The sequence below is a fragment of the Crocodylus porosus genome, unplaced genomic scaffold (assembly GCF_001723895.1).
Source record: "Crocodylus porosus isolate Cpor-Errol unplaced genomic scaffold, CroPor_comp1, whole genome shotgun sequence".
In the NCBI taxonomy this organism is placed as follows: Eukaryota; Metazoa; Chordata; order Crocodylia; family Crocodylidae; genus Crocodylus; species Crocodylus porosus.
The window spans coordinates 27,101,877-27,128,508 of record NW_017728943.1 but is presented as its reverse complement, the minus strand read 5'-3'; the positions used below and the strand labels follow the sequence as shown (position 1 = coordinate 27,128,508).

Genomic DNA, 26,632 nt, shown 5'->3' with positions numbered 1-26,632 from the left:
GGCCCGCGCTGCTCCTGCCGGGCGGCTCCTACGTCCTCCGCGGCAGCCCATGGCCGCGGCCGGCACTCATGCTGAGCGGGAGGCTGCGGCTGCGCCCCGCATCCCCGGCGCCTCCCGCCGCTGCAGCCGCTGCCCCCGGCCCGCCGGCGCAGCCCGCCTCGGAGACATGCCCGGCTCGCGGGGGGCTGCTTCCCCGCCGGGGGCCGGCCAGGGGCAGGGCTGGGGTTTTCTCCTCTCGCAAGCCGCGATCAACAAGTGGCTGCTGCCGCGGCCGCCGCTTCCTCCTGCCGCGGGGGTGTGGCAGCCTGCGGGCAGATGCTCCTCCTGGCTGCCCGCGGAGCAGAGCCCGTCCCGTGCGCCGCCGCGGCCCCTCGCTGCGTGTGCGTGTGCGCCCGCCCCGGCCCGGCTCCGGCTGCCCCTGCCTCTGCCAAGCGCCGGAGGTGCCTCCTTGGCTTTTTGTGGCGCTGCTGATGTCACGACCCCGGGGGCTTGCGGGCCCGCGCCAATCACAGGCGGCTGCGGGACAGGGGCTCCTCCTCCTGCCTCCCGCCCGCCCTCCTTCCCGCCCTCCCTGCCCCTGCCCTTCTGCTCCCCGCCGGCCGAGCTGGGCACCGGCCCGTTAGGCTGTGGCCGGCGAGCCTCTCGGGTGGCCGCACTGCCCCCGGGGTGTGCGTGGGTGGAAGGGTGTTGCTGCCCCTGCGCTTGCAAAGAACAGTTTGGTTTTTTCCCCAACGATTGGGTTGGTCTAATAAAAGAGACCGCGTTTACCCAGAGAAGCATGTCTACCGGAGGGGGGGGGGGGGATACCCGGGGAAGGGGTAGGTTCCAAGCCGGGCACTAGCTTGGATCCTCACTGGGAAAAATATCAGGGAGCATTTACCCCGCCAAATCTTGTCTACCCAAGGGATGTGGATACCCAGGGGGCTCCAAGCCAGGCACTACCAAGAATACCATGTAGCATTTACCCCAGGCATCTTATCTGCCTGGGGAATGTGGATACTCAGGGGGCTGTTGCTTGGATCCTCACTAGCTAGAATATCATGAGGCATTTACCCCCAAAATCTTGTCTAACCAGGGAACGTGGAAGGCGGGGGGGAGTGTGCTACAAGCTGGGCACTACCTTGGATCCTCACTGGCAAGAAACCAGGGAGCATTTACCCCCAACACCTTATCTGCCCAGAGGATGTGGATACCCAGGGTACTCCAAGCTGGGCAAGAATACCATGGAGCATTTGCCCCAAAAGCTTGCCTACCCAGGGGATGGGGTTGAGGGTGGGAGGGGCACTAGCTTGAATCCTCCATGGCATTCTTGCTAAGTAGAGGGTCAAAGCTGGTGCCCCCTCCCCAGTCCTTTCATTTCAATTTTTGTAGTCATCTAATATATTTTGCTGCATTAGCAACACTCACAACCCTCTACAACCCTATCTTGGTAGTTTCAACCTGGTCCCTGGAGGAGACAGACTCCGAATCAGGGCTTGAACCTGACGTCTAGTGTTATCAGCCCAGAGCTGATCCTTGCTGCGGCAAAGATGGCGCTATGTGAGGGGCAGGGCTAGCTTAAGGCATAGCAAGCTAGGCCCTCAGTGAAGAAAGGGACCAGTTGTACTTATTTTACATATTCTAATTATTGAGGGAAACAAAAGGAATATAAATCTACAGGATTGAGTAGGGGCCTACGAACTTGCCTAGGGCCTACTAAAGGGTTAATCCACCCTTGGAGGGGGAGATCCCACAATGGTTAATGGGGGGGGGCATTGCTTAATGGTCACTGCAGCCCCTGCTAGTCCCGCTAGCAAAGCGGGATATCCCGGCTGTGCCTTAGAAGCTGTCTCCCGGGGACACATCTCAGAAGAGACTCATAGGGCAGAGGAGCCGGGGTCCCAGGCTTAGCTGCAGATATCTCTGAGGGAGCCGGGAGGACTGGGTTAGCCAGAGCCTGTGTGCCTACATGCAGAGAGGTAGAGGAAAGTCAGCTGAGAGACAGGGTGAACAATGAGCCATTATAGCATCTGTCTGTAGGGGAAGAGCGAAATAAATGGAGGGGCAGGCGGGGCTTAAAACAAATCGGATTAAGCTGCGTGTAGCGGGATTTCAGTGTTTGCTGACTTTTAAGGTGTGAAGGTCAAATAAGGTATTGGGGGAGTCAGAGTGTTAAAATAAGATGGTAGTAGTAGTGTGTGTGTGTTTATATATGCATCTGTATGTTCTTTACATATATGCATGTGTGTATGTGTATGTGTGTGTACTTATAGTGTGTTTATGTTTTTACATACATGCATGTGTGTGTTATGTGTGTATGTGCATGTTTATGTATGTGTGTGAATGTGTGTCTTATGTATATAAACACACATACACACACATACATCCATGCATATATATAACATACACACATAAGTTATATATATAATGCATGTGTGTGTGTTTATATACATGTGTATTTAGATGTGTTTGTGTGTTTATGTGTGTATAAATATATGCACGTATGTATATATGGGTATAAGTGTATATATGTATGTATGTATATGCATGCATATATATGTATGCGTATATGTGTCAATGATGAGCTAGAGAAGAGGCGTCAGAGACGGGCAAGACAAAACAGTACTCAGCATGCCAGTGCAAGCTCAACTGATTTGTACGTGCAACTTGCTGGAGGTTCTGCTCATTGCGCATAAGACTCAGCCACTCAAGAAGCTGTGGCAGTGTCCAATAACCAACCAAAGGTACAATCTCCACAGTGTCCTAAGACCGATGGCTGCAAAAGATGATCATATGTGTATATGTATGTATATGTACGTATATATGTGTGTATTTATATACATGTATATGTATGCATGTAATATGTGTGTATGTATGTGTGTATATGTATGTGTATCTGTATATATGTATATGTGTATCTATACACACACAAATACATATGAAAACTGAGGCATACCATATTTGGGAAGGTGAGCACAAACCATGCCCAGTGAATGCTGCAAGAGGACAGATTCTCAGCCAGCCTATATGGGTTACCTACTGATCTGGTCCAATGACTTTGAGCATTTAGAAACAGCAAGAGGGAGGCTGATTTAAGTGCCTGCTGTCTATATCTAAAACCTCTGGCTCAACATGTACCTCCTCGTGTCTCTGGCAAAGATCAGCTGGGATTTGAATTCTGCATGGGTTAACAGAAAGCTAGGTTTCTCTCTCTATTTTTTCCCTTTTCTACCTGTTGAATGGGAAGAGAATTCAGTGAAAAAGCAAAATCGGCTGCCACTGTGATACCAAGGAAAGCCAGCCTGAGTTCCCCTCTGCATATTGGAAAGGAGCAAGGCAGGTAACTCCTGCATTGGTATGGAACAGATTTCATCCACCCCCAAGATCATTCTGGAGAAGGTGTTCAGTATGCCTTTTTCTTGCAGTTGCCGCAGCTCCAAAGATACACCTCCAAAGGGCACCTGGATCTCTATCTCTGTAGCAAAGACAGCCCTGTGGAATGAACCCATCTTTATAAGCCAATGCTTTCTGTCCCCAGGAAGCTGGGCCCCCAGGCCTGGCAGAAAAGCCCTCTCCTCCTGATAGCTGGAGAGACAGGACAAGAGAGAAGAGGAATTCCCCCTGCCTAAAGGTTTACCTCTCAGAACCTGCCAATCTCAAAAGTAGTAGTTATTTTCTGCTATTGTGGGAAAGGTGTTCAGGTCCCCAAGAGGCTGCTTCAGAGAGAAGTATTTGAATGCATTTGCCTTTCTGGGGGCAGCCTTGGAAGTCCAGGCTTGCTGTGCTGATCCTTGTGTGTTTTTTAGATCTGGCTGCCCTCCAGTGGTGGAAATGCATCAACACTCCTGCCTGGAACTGGGAATCCCTTTTCAAAAGCCTCTTCTCATAAGCCTTGCTTTTGGGGCTGCCCCATATAAGGCAGGAAGAGCAGAGTGCCCATTTACCTGCCGAGAGTCCCGGTAACTCAGATCTACCCTCAGGGCTTCACCTTCCATGGGGTGTTGAAGTATGATGCTCTGGATGTCTTTGCTATGTCAGTTCATACTGAACAGACCTGAAGCTTTGAAGGACCTCCCCTTATTGTGCTTGGACCTAACCTGTGGCCAGGTGAATAGACTTGCACCAAGATCATAGAATCCTAGGGTTGGAAGGCCCTTCAAGGGTCATGTAGTTCAACTCTCTGCACCGACCCAGGGTTATTCCGACACCAAGGTGATATATACTACAGGCCTATAGAAAAGATCTATGATATACGAAGGGAAGGTTTTTTGAGTAGATGTGATATCTTTTATTAGACCAAAATGATATAGGGTGAATTCACTGAGGCTCAGGAGTTCCAGCTTTAGTTCCTACCTCTACCACAGTCTCCCTCTGTGACCATGGGCAAGTCACTTAATCCCTCTATGCCTTGATTCTCTGTATAGTGGAGATATCAATACATCTTTTTTTTTTTCCTGCCTGTTGCCTGCCTTCTTTGAGTGGTGACTGCTTTAGGGCTGACACTGCCCTCATGCTTGTATCCAGCACCTATCACAGTAGAACCCTACTCATTAGTACAATAGAAACAAGTATGATAATAATTAGGAACACAGCAGAGACCTCTCCAGACCTGATAGCAAGCTATCACTTAAAATGCCCAGTAGCCCCACTTGAATTGCCTTTCCTCCTCTGAGTGCCATTCTGGGGGTCCCTGTGCTAAGACAGATACAGATTTAACAGGTCAAATCAGCATGTAGGGGTAGATTTAAAACAACATTGAATAAGAATGTGTTCCATCATTTCTTCCATCAATTTAGCATCAGCCCTTTTTATACATCTAAGAGCTTGACCACATAGGAAAGATAGACCAGGATAAGCTAAGTTGTGCATTTAAACCAATGTGGTTATACCATTATCAATCTCCACATGTGGGGAGCTATATCAATGTAACTCAGTGAGTTCAGCTATGCCATTTTAAGTACAGAATGGGTCAAACACTCCCAAATAGACAAACTGTGCCTTGCCAAGCTCCAGTTTCTACTATGCTTCCACCTCACTGCATTGTCTAAAGATGTGGGCAGAAGTGACCCAGGATAAAATGAAACCTTTAAAGAGAGTGATAGAGAAACTTTTCCCTTTGCATTCCATCTCAGATAATGTTTAATTTTATGACTTCCTGTAGCATTTTAGCATGAATTTAAAGTGCATGCAGTGTGACTTGAGGGCACGCCAATTATGTAAATCAGCACTAAAATAACAATGGCAATGTAGTTTACACATCACTGACATTAAATGAGCACTTCAACTTCTAATTGCCATTCCAGTTCAATCGGCAGTGGGCCATGCCAGGAAAAAGTCATTTCTTGCCTTAACACTTAGTCCCTGTGCCTGAAGCCTGGCTGTATTGTATGCCCAGCTACACTTTATCTACATAAGGTTTCTATATTAGGATGATGAGCCTTATTAGTGAGAAATGTGTCTACTGTGTACCAAAGGCCTGAATAAACTCTTATCTGATTTAACATTCGAGGAGGTTCCTAAGGATTAGCTTGCACACTGGTTTTAAATATAAATGGACCGAGCACTCTTAAGCCATAAAAAAATTAGTCAGAAAAAAAAGCAAGATGTTTTCCCTCCCTCAATCTTGCCTAGTTAGAGTGGATGTTTCTGAGGCAGGGACTGTCTTTTTTTGTTTGTTTGAACCAATGCCTAATAGCCTCTATCCATATGTTCCCACATGTGTCTGACCATATACGTACAGTATATCAGAACATACCACGATGGAGGATGGCATCAGAACTGTACAAGCAGAGATACTTCAATGCCTTCAGATAGCAAAACAAGTAAGGCATATATAAGACATTGCATATCTTGTTACCCTTTATCAGTAGGCCATCTGGCTGATCAAAGGTAAAGTGGCAGTTAGGTGTTTACTGCTTTGCAGATCTAGGAAGCTGTTTTTGTAGGTACTTCCTCCAAGGACTTGGCATCCCAATTTGCAAGGTGTTAATGAGATGTTAGGAAACACATTGGTCAGAAGCTCTTGAGTTTGTTTCTAGCGCTGACTATATCCAGCTGCTTTACTTTATGAAAGACGTCTGCAGTTACCAGTGTTCCACAGATGCTCTTCAGTCTAAAATAAAAGCATCAGTTCTACAATTAGGATTCATTCCTGGTTCGTGCCTCATCAGCATCATGGCTAACCATGTTCCACTTGTGAGATTACCTTTGCAACCCAACTGTCTTCAAATAATGGACTGAAATTTGCTAGTCATGGTAAAAAGAAGGGTAAATGAGATTCATCATTTCTCATTTGGCAGAGGTTCCCAAACTCTGATAGATTATGCACCACCAATTTAAAATGATACAATCTTTAGCATGAATGTAAAGTGCATGCAGTGTGACTTGAGGGCACACCAATTGTGTAAATCAGCACTAAAATAACAATGGCAATGTAGTTTATGCACCAGCAATTTTTTTGTCATATAATTATAATAAATCTGTTAACATGTACCACTGACAGGTTGTCTGCATTCCACTGGTGGTAGCCATACCACAGATTGGGAACCACTGATCTAAGGGCAGAGGAGTCACCCAGACATGAATAAAGGCAGTATGTGGTCTGTAGACTCTTTCTATCGGGGTGGGGACTTGCAGTTCTGAGTTTTCATAATTGGTACACCTCTTCCCTTCCCCTATCTTCATGTTTATAAACAGGGAAAGTTTGACATAACAAAACTCAGAATGGGCCATATCCCCAGCTGAGGTAACTCAGCATTATGTCAGGGAATGCAATGGAGCTTACTGATAAATACCAGCAAGAGGCTTAGCCTTCCCAGTGTGGACTCCTACAGTGACACTGATTTTTACACAGTCACTTTTCTGAATAAGCTTGCACTATAACCAACTTCTGATGCTCAGCCCTTTATACTGGAATGATTTTGTTTCGACAGTGTTGGGTTTTAGGAAACTTGACCACTCGCTTTTGTTAATTTCTTTTGTGAAACCTCATTTCTCTGCTCCCAACGCTTCGGTAATTCATTGGACTTGATAGATTTATTTTTTTCACAGTGTTGGAGGTTATTCAGTTTGACACACCTGCTTCTAAGATTTCAGACTCAGGTGTTTCTTTACAGGAATCCAAACACAGCAGATTGGTCTAAGCCATGGGAGTTCATTTTAGTAAACTGATAAAACAGTTTCCAAGGAAGGGTTGGCTTTGCAGTACTTTACAACAGCAGTGTAAGAGTGATGGAGTCATGATGGTCCAGAAATTATGCAAGAAGCAAGGATTTCTTCGGGGGTGATATCTTTTATTGGACCAAATACATAGCTGGGATAAAGTTAGCTCTGAGCAAGAATGCTGTGCATTTGAAAGCTTGTCTAACTTTATCCCAGCTGTGTAGTTGGTCCAACAAAAAGACACTACCCTAAGAAATCCTTGCCTTTCTCAATTACTTAAGAGGAATTTTTAGAATCAAGAAGGGGGAAAAAAATCATGTTTTTCCTCTTCCAAATTTTATATAAAAATTGCTTTGCTATATCAACTCCCTCAAGTGGATTGACCTGTACGTGCCCTGCATTGGTGGTTATGAGTACAATCAGACTTCTGAAACACTTAGGTGAGTAACTGTTCACTTAGGTGAATAAATGGTTCATGATTTATTATCCTTAACACAATGACATTGCACAAGTTGTAATTACAAAAGAGGCACGAGTCTTCAGAATCATCAGCAAAACTCCACTTCCAAACTGAACAGCAGTTTCACTATTCATTTCTATAGAATGCTAGTGCTGAATACCTTAAAAAATTTCAGCTGTGAAATCCCTATCCCATGATATTTGCAGAACAGACAGTGCCTGATATGCTGATGCCAGGGTTTTTTATTTTACATATTTTACTGTTATTGTATAAGAAAATTTATGATAAACCATGTGAAATATAAGTAGTAAAGAAGGAGAGGAGGCCCAGAGAATGATTTAAGAGGTGTTAGTTTTCTTGAGGTTTTGACTTCACAAATAGTGAGGATGGCCCTGAACCTAGTGTTTCTAAACTGTTCTTCCTGTTTGTGTCTAGATGTAATTGATGTGTGGACATTTCCTAAAATCTTAGCTAATAACAAGCCCTAAAGACATATTTGACTTTTGATGGTTTGCTTTTTATGGTCTGCCAATTGTATGTTCTGGCCAGTGTCTCTTCCATTCCCTTAAAGAAAGTGGATAAAGTTCCACTCAAAGGGCTATTTTTAAAATGGTGATTTGTTTTCCAAGTGGTGAAAGGCAGCTCATTCAGAAATGTCCATTTAATTCCTTTTCACCCTAGCTGATGCCTGGCACCTTTTCAGAATTTTCACTCTATCGAAAAGCGCATCTCAATTTCACGCATCAAATTTTGACTTTTCTTCCATCGTTGCTGGAGAGAAATTAGAATTTATCAGGAAACATCCTGCAGACACAGGATTTTGTACATTTCCATTACGTCGACATTGCTAGTGAAAGATAACAAAGTGGTGACAATATTACTAAATGCAGCTGTGCCCCCGCCCCCCAAGCTGCAGGACTCACAGGCTTTGAAGAGAAGGCAAAATTATATGCAGCACTGTGTTCCATTCTTCCGTGGTTTTTATAAGCAGCTTATTCATTCATTCTAATATCTGTACTTTTGGGATGGGATAGGGCTTCAAGGTAATTTAACATTAAGGATTCTCTATGCAGATGCTGCCTTAGATCAATAAAGGACTTTGAAATGCTCTCATTTGGATTTGCCTCATGTATTGGGCCTCTGGATTTGAGAAGGGTGGTGACCTGTTCTTCTGTGAGGTTGCAGATAGAATATTTACCATGAGTACCAGAGCTAGTGACCTCAGCCGTTCTAGGACCCAGTTCTTCAAACCTGTAAGCACGTTACATAACTCTGCTGCTATTCATCAATGACCTTAAACATATTCTCCTGTCCTGTTGACTTCAGCATGGGCCTAAAACTAGATAATGATGGGCCTAAAACTTCAGCATGGGCCTAAAACTAGGTAATGATGAACCACTGAATGAGGTATATACAGGTAACTGGGTAAAGTGGAATGTCCCATGACATCCAGGTGGTCAGAGAAGATGATTTAATGGGCTCCTCTGGCCTTAAAACACAATAAATGAATCTAGGAAGGTATTTGCAATGGGGCACATCCTCTGCTGGTGTTATTTTTTTGTTGACCCACAGTATTCACACCCCAATTATTCACAACTAAATCATACCTCAGTCATGTCCATGTGTTACTCCATTCAGCAATCTCCATCATTTCAAGAATGAATGATTCTGCTCTTTACATTGTTTTCAATTAGCCTTTGACTTTACCTGGTAAATCAGAAGACTTCTGCATATATAAATTGGCAACTATAGCAGGTCTTGTGTATGTAGGCAGCAGAGCTTCTAAATCACTTCTCTGGATAAGGTAATTTGGTGATTTTGTAATATGGCAGAATGACAAAGTGACAAAAAAACAGAGTTTAACTAAGAAAATGCAACATACGTTAGCATAAAAGTCTAGCACTTTGACTGACAAGTCACCCTGATGTTATGCTTCTATGAATGCTATACTTACAACTTGGAAGTTTGTTTTCCACAAACATCTGGGCTCATGGACTCTGGTTGCACTAATGCTTGTGGAAAATACATACAAGAGGAATAAACAGCTGCAGAATTTTACATTCAAGATTCACTAAAGCTATAGTTCACACTAAAGATACTGTCTGCTGTGTAGGTCTATAGCTTCCTTGCATTCAAAGTCATACATTGCTCTCAGTCCAAACTCACAATGGAGCCATGACCTTTCTGACTTTCTGGACACTACCACAGATATAAATGTTAAATAATAAGGACTAATGAACACCCATTGATAGAGGGAGGCAATGAGGTCTACTAGATAAGAACATCAACCTGGGACTCAGGTAACCTGGGTTCCATCTTTAGCTCTGCCACTGGCTTGCTAGGTGATAATGGACTAGTCATTTCCCTACTTTGTGCCTCAGTTACCCTATCAGTAAAATAAGGATAATGAGACTTTTTAAAACACTTTGAGATTTATCCATGCAAAGTGCGACGTAAGTGCTAAATATTATTATTTTGGGGGGGCTAAATACATGCTTAATACCCAAACTAATCCCAAACTCCTGAGAGCTAAGGACTTGATCTTGTACTCACTGAAGCCAATCACAAAACTCTTCCTGATATCAATGGTGCAAATTCAGGCACTGGAACACTGAAGTTTTGGAAATCCAGGCAATTCAGATTGGAAGATCAAGAACAAGGAGGGCTTTTTAATCATGTAAATCATAGTTCAAAAATTAGGTATGGTTGTTTTCTTGGGTAAAAATGGCTTCAGATATGCCACTTCAGAAACCTATCATTTCATCATTATGAAGATCCTGACATCAAATAAAATGGAAGTTAATATAATGCTATGCATATTGCCTTAAGACCCACATATTTTAGCACAGAAACCGGATAGCGTTTTGTAATTAAAATAAAATAAAGGCAAGCATGACGTTCTGTTTAAGCAGATTGTCTGTATGAAGGCTTTATTGTAGCTGCAGATTTAGAGCATATGAAAAGGTTTTCTGTGCTCCGTTTCAGGATGAAAAAACATTGCATCATCAGACATTCTTGTTCTCTAACACTTATTTGCCAATATTCCTTCGATAATGAATGCTTGCAATTTTATTTTCTAGTCTAAAGTCAGGTTTCCTCAGCTCATTATCATTCCAATTTTTAAAGATCCTATTATAACTAGACAGAACGACAGAAAATAATAATAATACAGCTTTGTGCCTGCTAGGTGGCATGTACCCTGCACAAGCATTCAGCCACTGCACTGATTTTACACTGGAAGTAAAGCTATTTTCAGGTCTATATTTTATCACCCTGTTTGAATTACTTTCCTTCTTCCCTGTCCTGCCTGGTTTTCAGAGCTCTTACTGTGGACTCATCTTACTTCAGACACTGCCAGCCATCTTTTGTGGCTCTTACTGTAATGTTCAGTGAGTTAATTATTTTTAAACCAATTGTCAGGAAGAATGACATGAGGTAGGATTTTCAAAATAGTCTAATCGATTTAGGTACAACTGTCCTTTGGCTTTCAGTGCCCTGGTGTCTACACTATGTTAACAGAGAGCTCTGTCTCACTGCTGAGGCAATAAGCTCCACTCACTCTGTCTTGCTCTCGGCACATCAACTGTGGAAAATCAGAAGAAGTGCCACCAGCACTGATCTCAAGACCCAAGTTTCCGCTACACTCAAGAGCAGCAGTTTCAGATGCCTACTATCTCATCTGCGCTATCTCATTTCCAGAGTTGAAGGGCAAAGAAAAAGACTGGGTGGGTAGGGCTCAATTGCTTCAGCAGTGTAGATGTATCCTAAATTGCTCCAGTGCTTCTGACATTCCCCCTCACCCATAGCATAATGGAAACTAAAAGACCACATCTACACAGTCAACTTAACAGCCATGCCCTGAAACACACTGTGCTCTGCCTAGCAAGCTGTATCCCAGACCAGAAGCTGTGCACACAGGGTGCTTTGGACTGACTACTTAACACTGCTGAGTAAAAGTGCCAATTAGCCTGATCCCATGTTAATTAATGTGGATACAGCTACACTGCCTAGGAGACAACCTCTCATCTAAAATACAGATAACAAAACTTAGAAGCTGCACTGCTTTGCCCATAGGCATATAACCTTGTTTATCTAAGGAGGGCATCTCTGGACTTATGAAATGGCATTGACAGTAAGGATAGAATTTTGTTTAAGATAACGGGGATCTCTGATGAGCATTTCACCCAGGTACATGCAACAGACTCAAGATGTCTCCTTAGCTGATGTGTTTCTACTCCTACCATGTCAGCCACATCTTTGTATCAATGTACTCTAAAAAAATTCTGGCAGCTATGCCATGCTGTTTTATCTACTGGCCAGTCTAGAGGTTGTGGGAGACTTTTCAGAAGTGCCCCCTCTTTAGCCTGATTCTGGAGGGAGTGTTGAAAGTTGATTTCAGAATCTAGAAATGCAAAAGGCCAGAATCCAGCAACTAAACTGCACAAAAAAGTGAGGGCATCTTCAAACTAGGAGAACCATTTGGTAGTTCTGGGCTCTGCATCCTGTTTCCTTGTTCACCTTACAGCACAGATACGCTTCTGGAAAATGAGGCAAACTGTAGTGATATGTAAAAAGAAGGATCCAAATTGGCATTGAACCTTATTAAGCCGAATCAGGCACAATAAAGATAGTACACCAAGTCCAGCTCTACCTCTTGATGGGGCCATTACTGCAGTGTACTGAAATGACAAGTGGTTGACTGGGCAGTCTGAGGAACTTTTGCTCCCCACTGGAGCACCCTTCTTATGTTAAGTCTGCTGAGGGATTTGGAAAGAAAGGAGCCCTGGTGTTGGGGGATGCCTGTGCGTTAGGTCTTTGTGAGCTAAAGCAGAGATGATATCAGGATGCCTCAATGATGGTAGCAAACATACATGGCTGTGTTTGCTCTTCATTTCTTCTCTGTATTCCCTTCATTCATCATGCTCAGCTTCTACCTCATACTTTTTCTGTTTTCCTGGGTTTTTTTCTCTATCTTTCCTTGGCAACAGTGCCATCTTCCATGTCCATCAGTTGATATAGACTGCGTATGAGAAACCCCTCTAGATTTTTCTATTTCTGGTAACCATGAAGAGCATTCAAGCCCCAGGGCCTTTCTGTTCCTGGAAGCTGTTTGACACAGGCTTAACACAGGCAACTTATTTCTATACTTCTCAAGTATGTAGCTTGATACATTGGGGATGCATCTACATCAGTAACTGTGAAGTAGGCCAATACTACTGCACAGTAGCGTCATGTGGCAACAGCTGTCACATGACACTACTGCGCAGCACTATTTGACTACTGTTCAGTAGCATCACAAAAAAAGTCGTTTGTCAGCGCTACTGCACAGTAACTCAGGATACTGCACAGTCATTTAGTACTTGTATAAACAAGTACTAAATGGCTGTGCAGTGACAACTGTGCAATCAGTATCTCATGTAGATATGGCCTGGCAGTATTTAACAACTCAAGGCCCCTATCCTGAAATGTGTTATTCATCTGCTTAACTTGACTGCTTTACTCATTGCAATAGGCTTCTTCACAGCATGTCCGGTTAAGCATGTCTTTAAATCTATGTTGCTTTGGGACCTTCAGGCAGGATATGCCATAAAACATACAGGATATGCAGTGCTGTTCAGTTAATAATTCCAGTAGCCCCTTGGACTTAACAGTTTCCTTATTTTAAATGGGCACTGTGTTAAAAGAGCAGGGGTCACCTTAAAATAAAGTGCTTTATCTATCAATCTAATTTTTATACACCTAGGTTTGGTAAACATCCACACCCCACATATGTGGGCATGAAGACATGGAGTAAGTTCCTTTACTCAGGCCTGGAATAAACTCATTTTAAATAAATCAAAATACTAAATAAACAAACAAGCTGGAGAACTGTGGAATAAACTCCATTTATTTTGCATCTTTGACCTTCTCACCTGCTCTCTGCTCCCGGGTCTGTCTCTGCGGGGACTGGTGCTAGCATTCCAAACCTCTGAGCAGAATTCTGACCCTCTCTTAGGTTTCTTCTTTTTTGGAAAAAAAAAAGAAACAACCCCCCCAGATATTCACCTTCCTCCCTAACCAAAGATATCAGGAGGCTGAATGAAGTAAGAGCATGGGATTACTGGTTTGATACCCCACAATTGCTAGACAAAATCATTTTATGCAATCACATCATTTGGGAAATAAATACAAACGCTGATCCTCCAAACACTTATTCACATGCTTAAATGCTGAACAAGACTGAGGTCATAAGTCTTAAGCTCATACGCAAGTGCTTGAAGGATCAGGACCACAGCCTTCCTATCACTGAGAAGCTGACATTCCAGGCTGCCTAGTGATATATGCAATATTGATTTTTAGAGTGAGGGAGGAAATAACTTTTTCCTGCAAATTTTTTTAAGGAACTTTTCAAGTAGTTTAATAAAAATAATCATTTTCCCTTGAAAAAAAGATTATTACTTGCCCATTTCCTAATGGGGGGGGGGGGGGAAATCAATGATCTCTCCTCCATCAGCTTGCAAAATGTCAGAATTTAGCACCAAGAAATCTTGCTTAATTTGAAAAAGTATTTCATAGTGGACAAATACTCATTCTTTCCTCCACATGAGCTAGCTGTATTTTATCACAGCAAGAGCTGTATACATTATGTTATCACAGCAAGCTGGCTTTGCAGGCAGGAAAACATGCTTTAGAATATGTGATCAAATTTGAATACAAATTTGCAAGATAGTTTTATTGACATCAAGTAGTGATAGACTGTATGGATCACTGAATACCAATAGCACACAGGATAATGTACACTGTCAACAGATTAACAGATACATTGTACATTGTACCCCTTGACAGAAAAATCTGAAGTAAAAAGTTGCTTTATACCAGGCTGTGGTAAAGGTTTTAGCTGAAATGTTTATTCCACTTTCACCAAATATTGTAGATTATAAGTGATATTCACCGTATGAAGAAGTGTAATTTAAATGCACACATTGTACTTCAACCTACAAAGTGTGACTTTAATCATGCCATAGCATTGTGCTGGTTGATTACATGAACATAGATTTCATAGACACTTGGGCTGGAAGGGACCCTGGAGGATCATCGAGTTCAGCCCCCTGCCCCAGGGGCAGGAAGTCAGCAGGGATCATAGGATCCCAGCAAGATAAGCATCCAAATGTGTTTTGAAGGTGTTCAAAGTAGATGCTTGAACCGCCTCAGGCGGCAGTCTGTTCCAAACCCAGGGGCCCAGACAGTGAGGAAGTTCTTCCTTATGTCCAGCCTGAACCGGTCACAGTGGAGTTTGTGACCGTTTGATTTTGTCATCCCTTGGGGGGGCTCTGGAGAACAGTCATTCCCCCAGATCCTGATGAGCACCCCTGATAACCTTATAGGTGGCCACCACATCACCCCTGAGCCTGCGCTTTTCCAGGCTGAATAGCCCCATGGCTCTCAGCTTCTCATCATAAGGTCTGTTTTCCTGACCTCTGATCTTGGCGTGGCTCTCCTCTGGACCCTCTCAAGCTTCTCCACATCCTTTTTGAATTGTGGAGCCCAAAACTGGATGCAGTACTCCAGCTGCGGCCTCACCAAGGCCTAGTACAGCGGGAGAATGACATCCCGGGATCTGCTTGAGAAGCATCTATGGATGCAAGCCAGTATTTTGCTCACTTTATTAGTCACAGCATCACACTGAAGACTCATGTTTATCTTGTGGTCAACCATGACCCCCAAGTCCCTTTCATCTGTAGTGCTAACCAGCGTAGCAGTACCAAGCCCATAAGCCTGGTGCAGGTTTTTCCTCCCAACGTGAAGAACCTTGCATTTTTCAGTGTTGAACCCCATCAGGTTCTCGTCCGCCCATTTCATGAGTCTGTCCAGATCCACCTGGATCACCCTCCTGTCCTCAGGTGTGGATGCTTTACCCCAGAGTTTGGTGTCGTCGGCAAACTTGGCCAGTCTGCTTCTGACACCAATGTCCACATCACTGATGAAGATGTTATCCAGTACACATCCCAGCCATGTTATGGTTGACCTCTGTGAAGTTGCTCAAAATGTGTGTGCATGGAGGTTGGCTCCAAGTATTTGTTCTTTGGGTTACTATCCCCCTAGCAATAAGAACAGGAAAGAGCTGAAAGCTTTATTGAAGTATTCAGACCTACAGCTAATGCAGAATTTGTCCTGGTGCGTTCAGCTGTCTAGCCCATCCACCCTTTTTTGTCCAAATTATCACAGTAACTCAAACAGTTGCAGAAAATAGCATTCTGTGTTTTCAATCCCAAGCATATGGATTTCTGTTATTCAAATGTATAGGGCTTGGACTCAATCCAAATGGCACTGGAAGACCCTTGGACAGCCCCTCTTGACTTTGGATCAGACTCATCGTTTTTCTCAAGAATTCTTTGAAAAAGAAAGCCCACTAACCATCAGGTCTAAGTCATCCTAACAAAGCTCTCTTTAATTTCAATAGTAAATTAGCAAAGGGAATATCTCAATTTCGTGACAAGGTGTAAAGAATCGTAGATGACTCCTTAGGTTAGTGTAAAGTATTCATTTGCAGCCTTTTAATTAGTCCAGCTAGTGACAAAGGAATTTTTAATACTGCTGTTTTGATATAAACAATGGGGCAATAGCAGGAAAGGATAAATAACTCATTAGAATAAGGCAGCTTTATGATGCAGGAGGTTATAGGTCAGGCAATTTGCTGTCAGTCAAGGCCAGCTGGCAAACAGTGGCATGTGCTGTATGTATTTAAACACATTTTTACATGGCTGTCTTTGAGCTATTAAAATGCTCTTTTAGCCAGCTTAAGCAGCTGGAAGCATTGTGCCACAGAACTCAAACGGCAACAGAAGCTTTTTTGTGCTACTTCTCCAAACTGTTTTCTTACCGTGCATCATGATTGTTTTTTTTTCCTTTAGGGAAAATGAAAGACATTTAAAAGGGTCAATAAAGGGCTCTTAAAAGCTCAATGTATATATTAAAAGCAAGGGAAATAGCACAACCATTGGCAAAACAATGAGTTGGAGACATGATTGAGAGGCTTTTTCAAAGGGCAACGGACTTAAGTTGGAAAACACATGCAAAGAGCCTGATCCCATAGGACCATTTTTTCCTTAAATGGCTGGTTGTTATTGCCCAAATGCAGAAGATGCCCTAAATATTCCATTAAAATCAGATGCTGCTTCCTAACTTGGACCAGGCAAAGGGCTATCATGCTGATTTTGAAGGGTTGTGGGAAGGCTTTCCAGGTGGAGGGAAGACAGATGTGCATTTCTACTGCATGTTGTACATTATGCATCAGTTAACCAGTGCCTATCCAGGTCACCAGGGCTGGGTGAGGGAGAAAAGCCAGCCCAGAGCTAATGAACTGTGAAATACTGGTTAAAGATTTGGGCATTAACAGTGCCAGATTCATATATTCTGATTTTTACCAAGGAACACTGTACTCCACTAGTCTCACTGCAATGTCTAGAACTACTCCTGGTATCACGTGCTATTAGTATGAATAAAGGTGTTGGAATTTGACTCTAGCCTTGGTGCAAGTGGGAGGAACAGTTCCCAGCATGTGTTCCAAAATAGATACCACCTGCCAGGAAAGGCAATCTGTAAATACCAATAGTGAAAAAACAAACCAAAAAACCCCCCAAAAGACAAATAAAAAACCCCCAACATAAGCATCAGCCCAACCCTACACAACAGATTTGGGAACCAGCAAGTGTAATGAATTGAAGTAGGTCTGTATAATACTCAGGTGCACATTCCTGCCTCACCAGGACTAGCCGCATCAGGAGAGCAGAAACATAGTGGTACAAGTTCATGCCCGGGGCAGAAGCAATGCACCAGGCCGCTATCTGGAGCTATCAGTGACAGCAGTGCATCCAACCACCAGCTGCAGTAGCGCCTATTTTCACGCTTTTCCAACCCCTACAAATGTAGTGCCTATGGCTGTTGTCCCAGTCTCTTACCCTCATCTACACTACAGGAGAGTTCAAGAGAGGGAGGAGGCTAAATCACAGGGCAGGAAGTTAGAGCTGAGAATAAAAATAAAATCCAGCTCTGTCACAGACTGTGACTTTGGCAAAGTGACATCAATACCCTATGCTTCAACTTACAATGGGAACAACGATAGTTCCCTCTTCAAAAAGGATGCTGTGAATCACAGGCATAATTATCAAGACCTTTGAGATCCTTGGATGTAGAATGCAAATACTATTATTGCGATTGTTCCCTGTCTGAGGATGCATAACTACTAACACACAAGTGCATTCTCTCCGTCTCTGTCTCTCTCTCTCAAACAATTGACTGGGGACAGGACTGCTGTGGGCCTTCCAGCTCTTTAAGACTATAGGAAACCTACAAAATGCATAAGCAGAAAGGGTATCTTTCTCAAAGTAGCCTTTTTGTGTTATTTCAAGGTCCGCTGCCATGTATCCGGCACTTTCACAAACTCCTCAAAAGCAACAGTTCTCCCTGGGAGCAAAGAGCAGAGGCTCTAAAGCAGGACTTCTTTAAAAAACAGGACATTTCTCTTGCCCTCCCTCTTTACCATGCCCCATATCTGGGGTAGTGGAAGAGTTGAGATTCTCAAACCAAGGAAAACAATAAATTCACAAAATTCTTAATCCTAATTTCAAACACCTTGTCAAGTCATCCCTTTAAATGGAATTACATTTCTTGATAAAGAGACTTACAAAAATGCTTTACAGAAGAAGTTCAGTGACCCAGACAGCATCTTTCATTCTGAGACTGATGCTAAAATGGAATGGAGTCCTTTGCATAATAATGAGTCAGCGATACCAATGCCCATTTAGCTGCATTGGAAGATCAATGACCAGCTGATGCAAACTGCATGAACTTTGTGGTAGAAGGTTGTTAACTTGCACCAGAGGACTTGAGACAACTATTGCACAACTGCAGCTGAAATTTTGCCCTTAATTATAGCATGCCCACAAAGCTCAAAATGGACACATCAAAACTGCCTTCAGCAGCAAAGAAGGGCATGTCAAAGCAGGTGGCTTTGACATAAAGCACCCGGCTTTGACATAAAGCATCCATTGGGCCCACTGGCCTTCTGGCTTATGCAGACTGAGTTTGGAGTTTCCCAAGGCAAGTTGCACCTGGGCTTATATTTCACTTCTGCCATTTCATATGGCCTGAACAGATATATTTTTAGCTTTTGTGCCATATAACAGGAGGCTGGCCCCTGTTGCTGGGTGCGGGAAAGACACTGGACAGGACTGCAGGGACAGGTCTCTTTAAGGCAAGGACTTTTAGAGCCAGAAGGGGTGAAGGACCACAGCTAAGGGCAAGCCGTGGACCCACCTCATTCTGAGGGCTGCATGAGGTTAACGAAGACTTCTTAGGTGGGCCTGAATGGAGGGGATCAGGTGATTGTAAAGGGAGGAGGGCCCAGTGTCATAAAATAGATCCCCAGCGGCCAGCAGGAAAAGGAAAGCCCTGGCAAAGAAGACAGGAGTAGTGGCATTTGAGGAGAGAAAGGAACCACCTTAGAAGCTGTCCAGCTGACCCTGGGGCACACAGGAAGTGACTCCAAAGACAAAGGCATTACTGCAGTGGTGAACGGTGGGAGTTTTTCTTCTTTTTTTTCTAGGCCCAGTAGGATGAAGTTTATGTTTGAGGACTTTGTGTGGGGGCCCAGAAGGCAGAACAGTCCAAAAGAAAGACGCTGGTTGTGAACAACTAGTGGTATGGTGCAGCTATAAGGAGCAATGTGGAGACTGCATAGCAGAGAGCCAACACAAAGGCCTCTGCTGTAATTGACCCTCAGTAGATCAAGCACTGATTTCAAGGCCTGAGACCTGCCAGGGCAGCAGCACCCCAGAGCCTACAGGCCTGACCCAGAGCCAGACTCATTTGCTGGCAAAGGTGAAAGTTCTGGGGTCAAGAACCAGCAGAGTTACAGGCAGGACTCAGCCTGAACAGCGAGGAATCTTTCAGACAGCAGCACAGAGGCCCCTGGGGTCTGGATGCAATTAGCTGCAGTGATCTAGATAAAGATGAGGTGGTCTTGGGGGTTCCCCTCCAGCTTCTGGAGAGTGGAGAGTGCAGACCCAGCTGCATATGGAACCTGGGGTTACTTACCAGTGGCACCCTGCGACATGCCAGCAAAAAGAACTCTAGGCGTCCCAAACAGAGACTTAGGTGGGTCCTAGTCAGTGTTTGGGGCATTAGGCTGGGGAAGCCATGATATGCCTTTGCCACAGCAGCAGAATGCTCAGTTAGGCCATGGAGGAAATAGGCCCTGCCTACCTGCTCTTCATGTATCAACCCTAGAAATGGAGCATTGAGGCTCTCCCAAGTGTTACTCTTGAACATGCTGGAAACTCAGGTCTTGAGTGCAGTGCCAAGAGTAGACTTTTGGGTATCTTCACTGCCTCATTTCCAAGGTAGGTGGGGCTTATTTTTTCAGTGGTCCAACAGGGCACTGTGCTGTCTTGCATGCTGTTGGATACACTAGCCCAAGAAGTTGCCTATGCTTCGGATGGACTTCGGTCTTGGGTTATCTCCTACTGTGTATGTGGCCTCCATATACTAATGCTACCTTAATACTAGCAAACACCGTTCATATCTCAGTTAATAGCAATTAGTTAAAAACTTGAATTAGTGAGTCCAGCTGTCAAATGTTGCAGAAAGCCACATTCACTTTCCGTTCATTGCTTCACATGCAGTGGCCAGGTTTTCAGTGAATGTTCTTTTCCTCAAATCAAAGAACAATATTAAGCCCCTTTCCAAAAGAGAGAGCAAACATGATTGACAATTCGGCTTTCCTGACTACAATTCCTTCAGGAACACAAATATTTTGCAGGTTCCTTTATTATCGAGATCAAGCAACATGTCTGGACCAAAACAAAATGGTTCCAATTAGATTTGAGTAATTGCCATTTTCAGTGAACCTAAGCTTTTTTGGATAGAAAAAAAAAGGCAATAAAAAGCTCAAGTAAAGCTCCCATCTGAGATTTATCCTTCAAAGTTTTTTGTTTTTTTTTAAAGAGACAAGGAGGGAGGAGGGAAAAGGATGCATGAAAAAGGAGGAGTGGTTTTCCCAAGCTGATTTTTTTTACTGGGTGACCCAGGCTCTTTCGGAATGTTACCCATGTGACCAGTGCAGGCTGTATCGGAAACACAGCAACAGCACAAGAATGAGCAGCTTCTGCAGCATGATTAAAATAATTGGCAAAAAAAAAAAAGGGGGGGGGGAGAACTGTTAAGCTCCACAACAAATCCCAAACTTAGTAACCCCACCACTTCGTAACATTCCTCCCCCCACCTTCCCAACCATGCATTTGGAAGATAGATAAAAGGGGACTCTGCAATGAAGAAGAAATCAAAGAGGGAGAAGGAATAAAAACTCTTGTTTCAAGAACCCATGCAGTATACACTGCACCAGCTGGAGTTTGTGCCTGCAGTCTGTAGCTCAGTGTCAGTCCAAATGAGCAAAGCTGCCTATGCATTGACACTGCAGTTAGCTGCCCACAATAAGGATGAGTTATGACATGCAGCAGTCTAGGAAAGCAGTAGCCGGGGCATGGGAAAGGGGAGGGGATGAAAACAACAAAAAACCAAAATCTGCTGACAGGTTATACCAAGCTGGGTGAAGGAGCGGCATCTTCTCCTTTCAAAGCAGCAGCTTTCAGAGAAAGTGTTGGAGCATGTCATGCATTATAGCAGTTTCAGACTAGCGCCAGCTGGAGCTCTACAGCAGCTGGATTAAAATCAAACAGTAAGAGAGCTGCAGCAAAACCATTTCAAATACTGCTGAATATGCAACCTTTGAGCTCCCTGACACTGACCAAGACACAGGAATGGTCTTCTGCTGACAAGAGCCTGGATCTACAAAAGGAGTTAGCCACCTTATCCCATGGATTTCATTCAGAGTTAGACATCTAAATACCTATGTGGATCAGGGCATTAGCACGCACTTGGCATGGCCCCACCTCTCCAGTGCTCAAGTAGCCAATGGAGTGCAGAACAATAAGCCAGGGCCAGCTCCAAAGCCCACTGCAGCAGGAAAGACTCCAAGACCCATTGTGCTCTAGGTAGTACCTAGTCATCTGCTATATTGGAGTCCATTATCTGGTTGGCAAATGAGAATATCTTTACCCAGCCCCTGTGGGATTTAAGGCAGTGGTCCTGAAAGGAGATCATGGCACTCCCTGTTGAAAGAATGGGGCAAGTCCCATCCAACATGCCCCACACAGAATCTTCCTGCTCCCTCCCCGGACAGCCATGACTGACATCCTTTGACAACCATGCTGGACTGTGATAGATCCAGTTACTTGGCCTTCAAACTGGGGAGAGGCCTCATGAGGGAGAGAGGAAGGAAGCATCGTCCAAACAGCCTGCTCCTTGAAAACACATTAGGTCTCCACTAGCAGAACCACAGGTAGTCACGTCAGCCTTCCCTGCCTATGGCTGGTTTTGGATACAATCACTGAGCTGGCAAAAGGAGTGCCAGGGTCCAGACTGGCTGGCCTAATGGATCATAGAGTTGGGGATTGCAGGGGTACGGGTCAGAAGCCACAAGTCAGGAGCCAGAATGCCAAGCCAGGGTCAGGAGCCAAGAATCAGAAGCCTAGGGTGCTTGTACATGAGTCGGGAGGCTGCTCTGATGCTCTGTAATTACAGCGCATCAGGGTAGACTCAATTTATCAAGTCTGTTGGAGTGTGGCAATTACCACATTCCAGCCAGCTTCTATGTCTTATGTATCAGCATCCCCATGCTTCAAAGATAGCAGTGGGGGCACTTTGAATAAAGCTCATTTGATAAGCTTTATATATAATGTCCCCACTGCCACTTTGAAACACAGGGATGCGGATACCCAAGATGCTCCTGCCACTTTAGAGTGGCTCTTAGAGCCGCCTTCCCCCCCACTCCTGTGTAAAAATGCACCTAGTTACATAGTCCAAAGGATAATCCACAGGGCAAAATCCAAGAGTAAGCCAAGCTGGGGTCAGGAGTCAGGAAACAGGTCTGTAGAAAGAATCCAAAGGCCCAAATTCAGGAACAAGGTGAAGGCATAGTCAGGAGCCAGAGACATTGCTGAGACAGGAGCTGCTCAGAAACTTATGACCAGTGTGTTATACAACAAGGCTTTGGTACTGAAGTTCCTTAAATGCAGCTCCAGAACCAATCAGAGGGAAGGGGCTGAGGGGGTCAGATCACTTTAATTAGTGGTAACTAATTAGAGCACTTAACAAGGGCTGCAGGGCAGGAGCTTGCCTTGAGCTTTATAGAGTTGACCCAGACTACAGCACAAGCCTGACAGGGAACTTCTACTTATAGTTAACTGAGCATTGGACCAAAACTCCTCAAATGCGGGGGAAAAGCATCAGATTTGGGGAATGGAAGTGTGGGTGAGTGGATGGCTGTGGGTGTGTGTGCCAAGGGGTGGTCTTTCTCAAGCCATTGACATAGGAAGGCTAGTTTAGCACTAGCTTAGAGCAGGGCTCCATTCCCCCTGTGCCACAGAATTCCTGTGTGACCTCATGGAAGTGGCTGAGTCTCTGGAGGGCAGAACAAAGAATGAGGTCAGAGTCCCACATTGCCTAACATTTAAATGTCAAAGCTCCATGTTCAGATAAAATACAGCACGAGTAAAAAAAAAAAAAAAAAATGCAAGTAGGACAGAATTAGAGAAAATCATACCCAAATTCAACCACAGAGAAAGAAAGAGACAGTAAGCCTTTTCCTAGTGAATCTCCCACTCTAACTCATTTTTCAGAGAAAGGCATTTTCCTCAAGCAGGTATCTTCCCCAGAAAGAATATCATGTTAGGTAACAATACAGCCTGTCGGACAGGGAGAGCATTGATTGTTTTTCATAGACATTTGGGCTGGAAGGGACCTCAGGAGATCATCGAGTCCAGCCCCCTGCCCCAGGGGCAGGAAGTCAGCAGGGATCATAGGATCCCAGCAAGATAAACATCCAAATGTGTCTTGAAGGTGTTCAAAGTGGGTGCTTGAACTGCCTCCGGCGGCAGTCTATTCCAAACCTTGGGGGGCTTGGACAGTAAAGAAGTTTTTCCTTATGTCCAGCCTGAATTGGTTGCAGCAGAGTTTGTGACCATTCGATCTTGTCATCCCTTGGGGTGCTCTGGTGAACAGATGTTCCCCCAGATCCTGATGAGCATCCCTGATAAACTTATAGATGGCCACCAGATCACCCCTGAGCTTGCACTTTTCCAGGCTGAATAGCCCCATTGCTCTCAGCTTCTCATCATAAGGTCTGTTTTCCTTACCTCTGATCATGTGTGTCGCTCTCCTCTGCACCCTCTCAAGCTTCTCCACATCCTTTTTGAACTGCAGAGCCCAAAACTGGATGCAGTACTCCAGCTGCAGCCTCACCAAGGTCAAGTACAAGGGGAGAATGAGAATGACATCCCGGGATTTGCTTGAGAAGCATCTATCGATGCAAGCCAGCATTTTGCTCACTTTGCTAGCTGCAGCATCACATTGAAGGCTTGTGTTCATCTTGTGGTCAATCCTGACCCCCAAGTCCCTTTCATCTGTAGTGCTAACCACTGCCGAGCCTATAAGGATGCTGCAGGTTTTTCCTCCCAAGGTGGAGAACCTTGCATTTTTCGGTGTTGAACACCATCAGGTTCTCATCCACCCATTTGATAAGCCTGTCAAGATCTGCCTGGATTGCCCTCCTGTTCTCAGGTGTGGATGCTTTACCCCAGAGGTTGGTGTCATCGGCAAACTTCCCCAGTCCACTTCTGACACCAAAGTCCACATCATTGATGAAGATGTTAAATAGTATAGGCCCTACGATAGAGCCTTGTGGGACCCCACTCGTGACTGCACATCGAGACGATTGGCTTTCGTCAGCCACCACCCTCTGGGTCCTACCGTGGAGCCAATTTGCCAGCCAGCGAATTGTGGTGAGGTCGAGGCCACAGTTAGCCAGTTTAGCCAAGAGGTGATCATAGGATACCGAATTGAAGTCTTTTTTAAGTTCTTCTCGTCTCTTCCCTTTCTCCTATTTCTTGTCCTGAGGAGTCTTAAAAGACTTGCAGGCCTCCATGTCCTGTCATGATCCTATTTTGCACATTTCCTAGCATTCAGACTAATAAAGTTTGACTCCAGGGAGACATCAGGTTCCTAAGAAACACCAAAGTAAAAAAATAGCATGTTGCTGAGGTTAAAATCTTCACTTCTGTCTTGAGGCTGTGAGCCTCTTGTACTGTCTCTTGCTAGTCGTATCCTGGAATATCACCTTGGAGCCCGAGATAAAAAAAATACCATCCTCATCTTCCATCCAAGTCACTGTGCCTGGCCTCTTCAACAAACAGAACAGGTTCTATACCACACTGCTGTCTTTTCCAGTCCCACATCTGTGGATGGTTCACTCTTTATCATGCGACAGGTTGATCCTACCAGCAGATTCAGAAGTAAAGCATTTTACATGTGTGATTGCATATTGACTTTCCGCTTTAGTGAAGATAAGGCATAGGAGACTCTTCAAAGCTTCTGGTCGCATTTAGTTTGGATACACTGCAAATTGGGCTCATTGAAAACTTATCAAAATTATTCAAAATTATTTAGTCAAAGGGAATTTTAGGAAACAAACTGCATAAATGTTGTGGGTATAAGAATAGGAAGCAGTGGCAGTGAGAACAGGCTCCTTCACAATTTTGGCAGTCCTGTTTTCAGGCCTGAACAGAATTATTAAGCCAGATATTCAACTGGTGAAAATACATGTAGCTCCCTGAAAACAACAGAGTTATACCAGTTTCTATTAGCCAAGCATCTGACCAGTTTTAAAATGGCTTATCACAATAGCTTGGTGCTTCTAGTTCTCATCCCAGATAGAAACTTGAAATGAAAAACAAGCCTACTGAAATATAATGTGTGTGTGTGTGGTTTAGAAGAGGTCAGTTATAAAACATTGATGAAAATTCAGGGATTCTTATTTGCCTGCACACTCTGTTTGCCCATATTTCAGGCAGATATTGGCTTCCAGTATTGTAGGCTATACAAACTTCAACTTTCCATTCAATTTTAGTGCTAACTGGTACAAGAAAAGAGAAAGAAAAGAAAATGGGTGAAAAAAAAGAAAAGTACGGAACTGGAAAAACTGTGTGGCGGGCTTGCCTATCTTTGCCCAGTTTCTCATGTTTAGAGAATTGCCAAGTGATTGGTGGGGCAAACCCACCAATCAGAGACCAGCAGGGGAGGAGTCTCAGGACAAGCCTGCCCCACCCCTACAGTGAGGCGAGGAGTGGACCTGATTGAAGACTGCGGTTCAGGCCCCATTCCCTGCTGCCAGGTATGAGGGCACAGGCTCTGCAGCATGGTGGGCCTGTAGTGGAGCCCCGGCCCTGGGCATGCACGAGGTGACCCAGGCCCACAACCTGCTAAGAAGGCTGAACAATCCAGGTGTGTGAACGAGCCACACACGAGACAGAGCATCCACTGCAGGAGCCGTTTGCCTAGCTGGAGACAAAACACCAGGAACCCTCGCTGGAACCCTTCTTGCTGGGAAGCATGAGTTCTCAGACAAGGGGTTTCCCACCAGGGAGGGACACAATGGATAGCCCCATCACAGGGGGGTTATGCTAAAGAAAAAGAGACTCCTCTAGAGGAGGGGGGCATTGGGATTGCCATATAATTTTGAAGTGTTTATTAATTGCTTGCTGTGTCATATTTTGGAGTGTTTAGTGACTGTTGTGCTTTATATTTTGAGGTGCTTACCCGTCGATTGCTGGGTGCAGGGAGTGCAAAATGGACTGTATTTGATTTGGATTCGGACCTAATTGGGGCCAGCAATTCGATTTGTTGATTCAGATTGCTGTCCCTGATTCGATTCAGCTGCAACCAAATTTGTAGATCCGATGCCAATTCGGAGAATCTTCAGTTTGGCCATAGACACAGCTTTAAATGTTTTTTCCACATACCTCGAAGTACCAGGCATGGCTTGTGAATGCTGCAATGCTGGGGCAGATGGAACATCCCACAGGAGTGCAGGGGGACTCCCTGTGTACTTGGCAGCAAACCCAGAAGTGCACCAGAAGTACTTCCAGTCCACTGGACTGC

The 26,632-nt window shown here is 44.4% G+C and overlaps 1 protein-coding gene and 1 long non-coding RNA gene across 2 annotated transcripts in view; both read right to left on the bottom strand.

The window, feature by feature from the left end:
- BMP2 (bone morphogenetic protein 2) overlaps nucleotides 1-3,974 on the bottom strand; it is a 10,263-nt gene extending 6,289 nt beyond the window's left edge. The window contains exon 1 of the mRNA XM_019548554.1: nucleotides 3,924-3,974. Coding sequence (XP_019404099.1) covers nucleotides 3,924-3,974 — 51 coding nt within the window. The remainder of the gene's footprint in view (nucleotides 1-3,923) is intronic.
- Nucleotides 3,975-5,752: 1,778 nt separating this feature from the next.
- The window catches only part of LOC109319160, a 47,644-nt gene continuing 26,764 nt past the window's right edge, over nucleotides 5,753-26,632 (bottom strand). The window contains exon 3 of the long non-coding RNA XR_002103390.1: nucleotides 5,753-6,091. This is a non-coding gene — a long non-coding RNA (uncharacterized LOC109319160). The remainder of the gene's footprint in view (nucleotides 6,092-26,632) is intronic.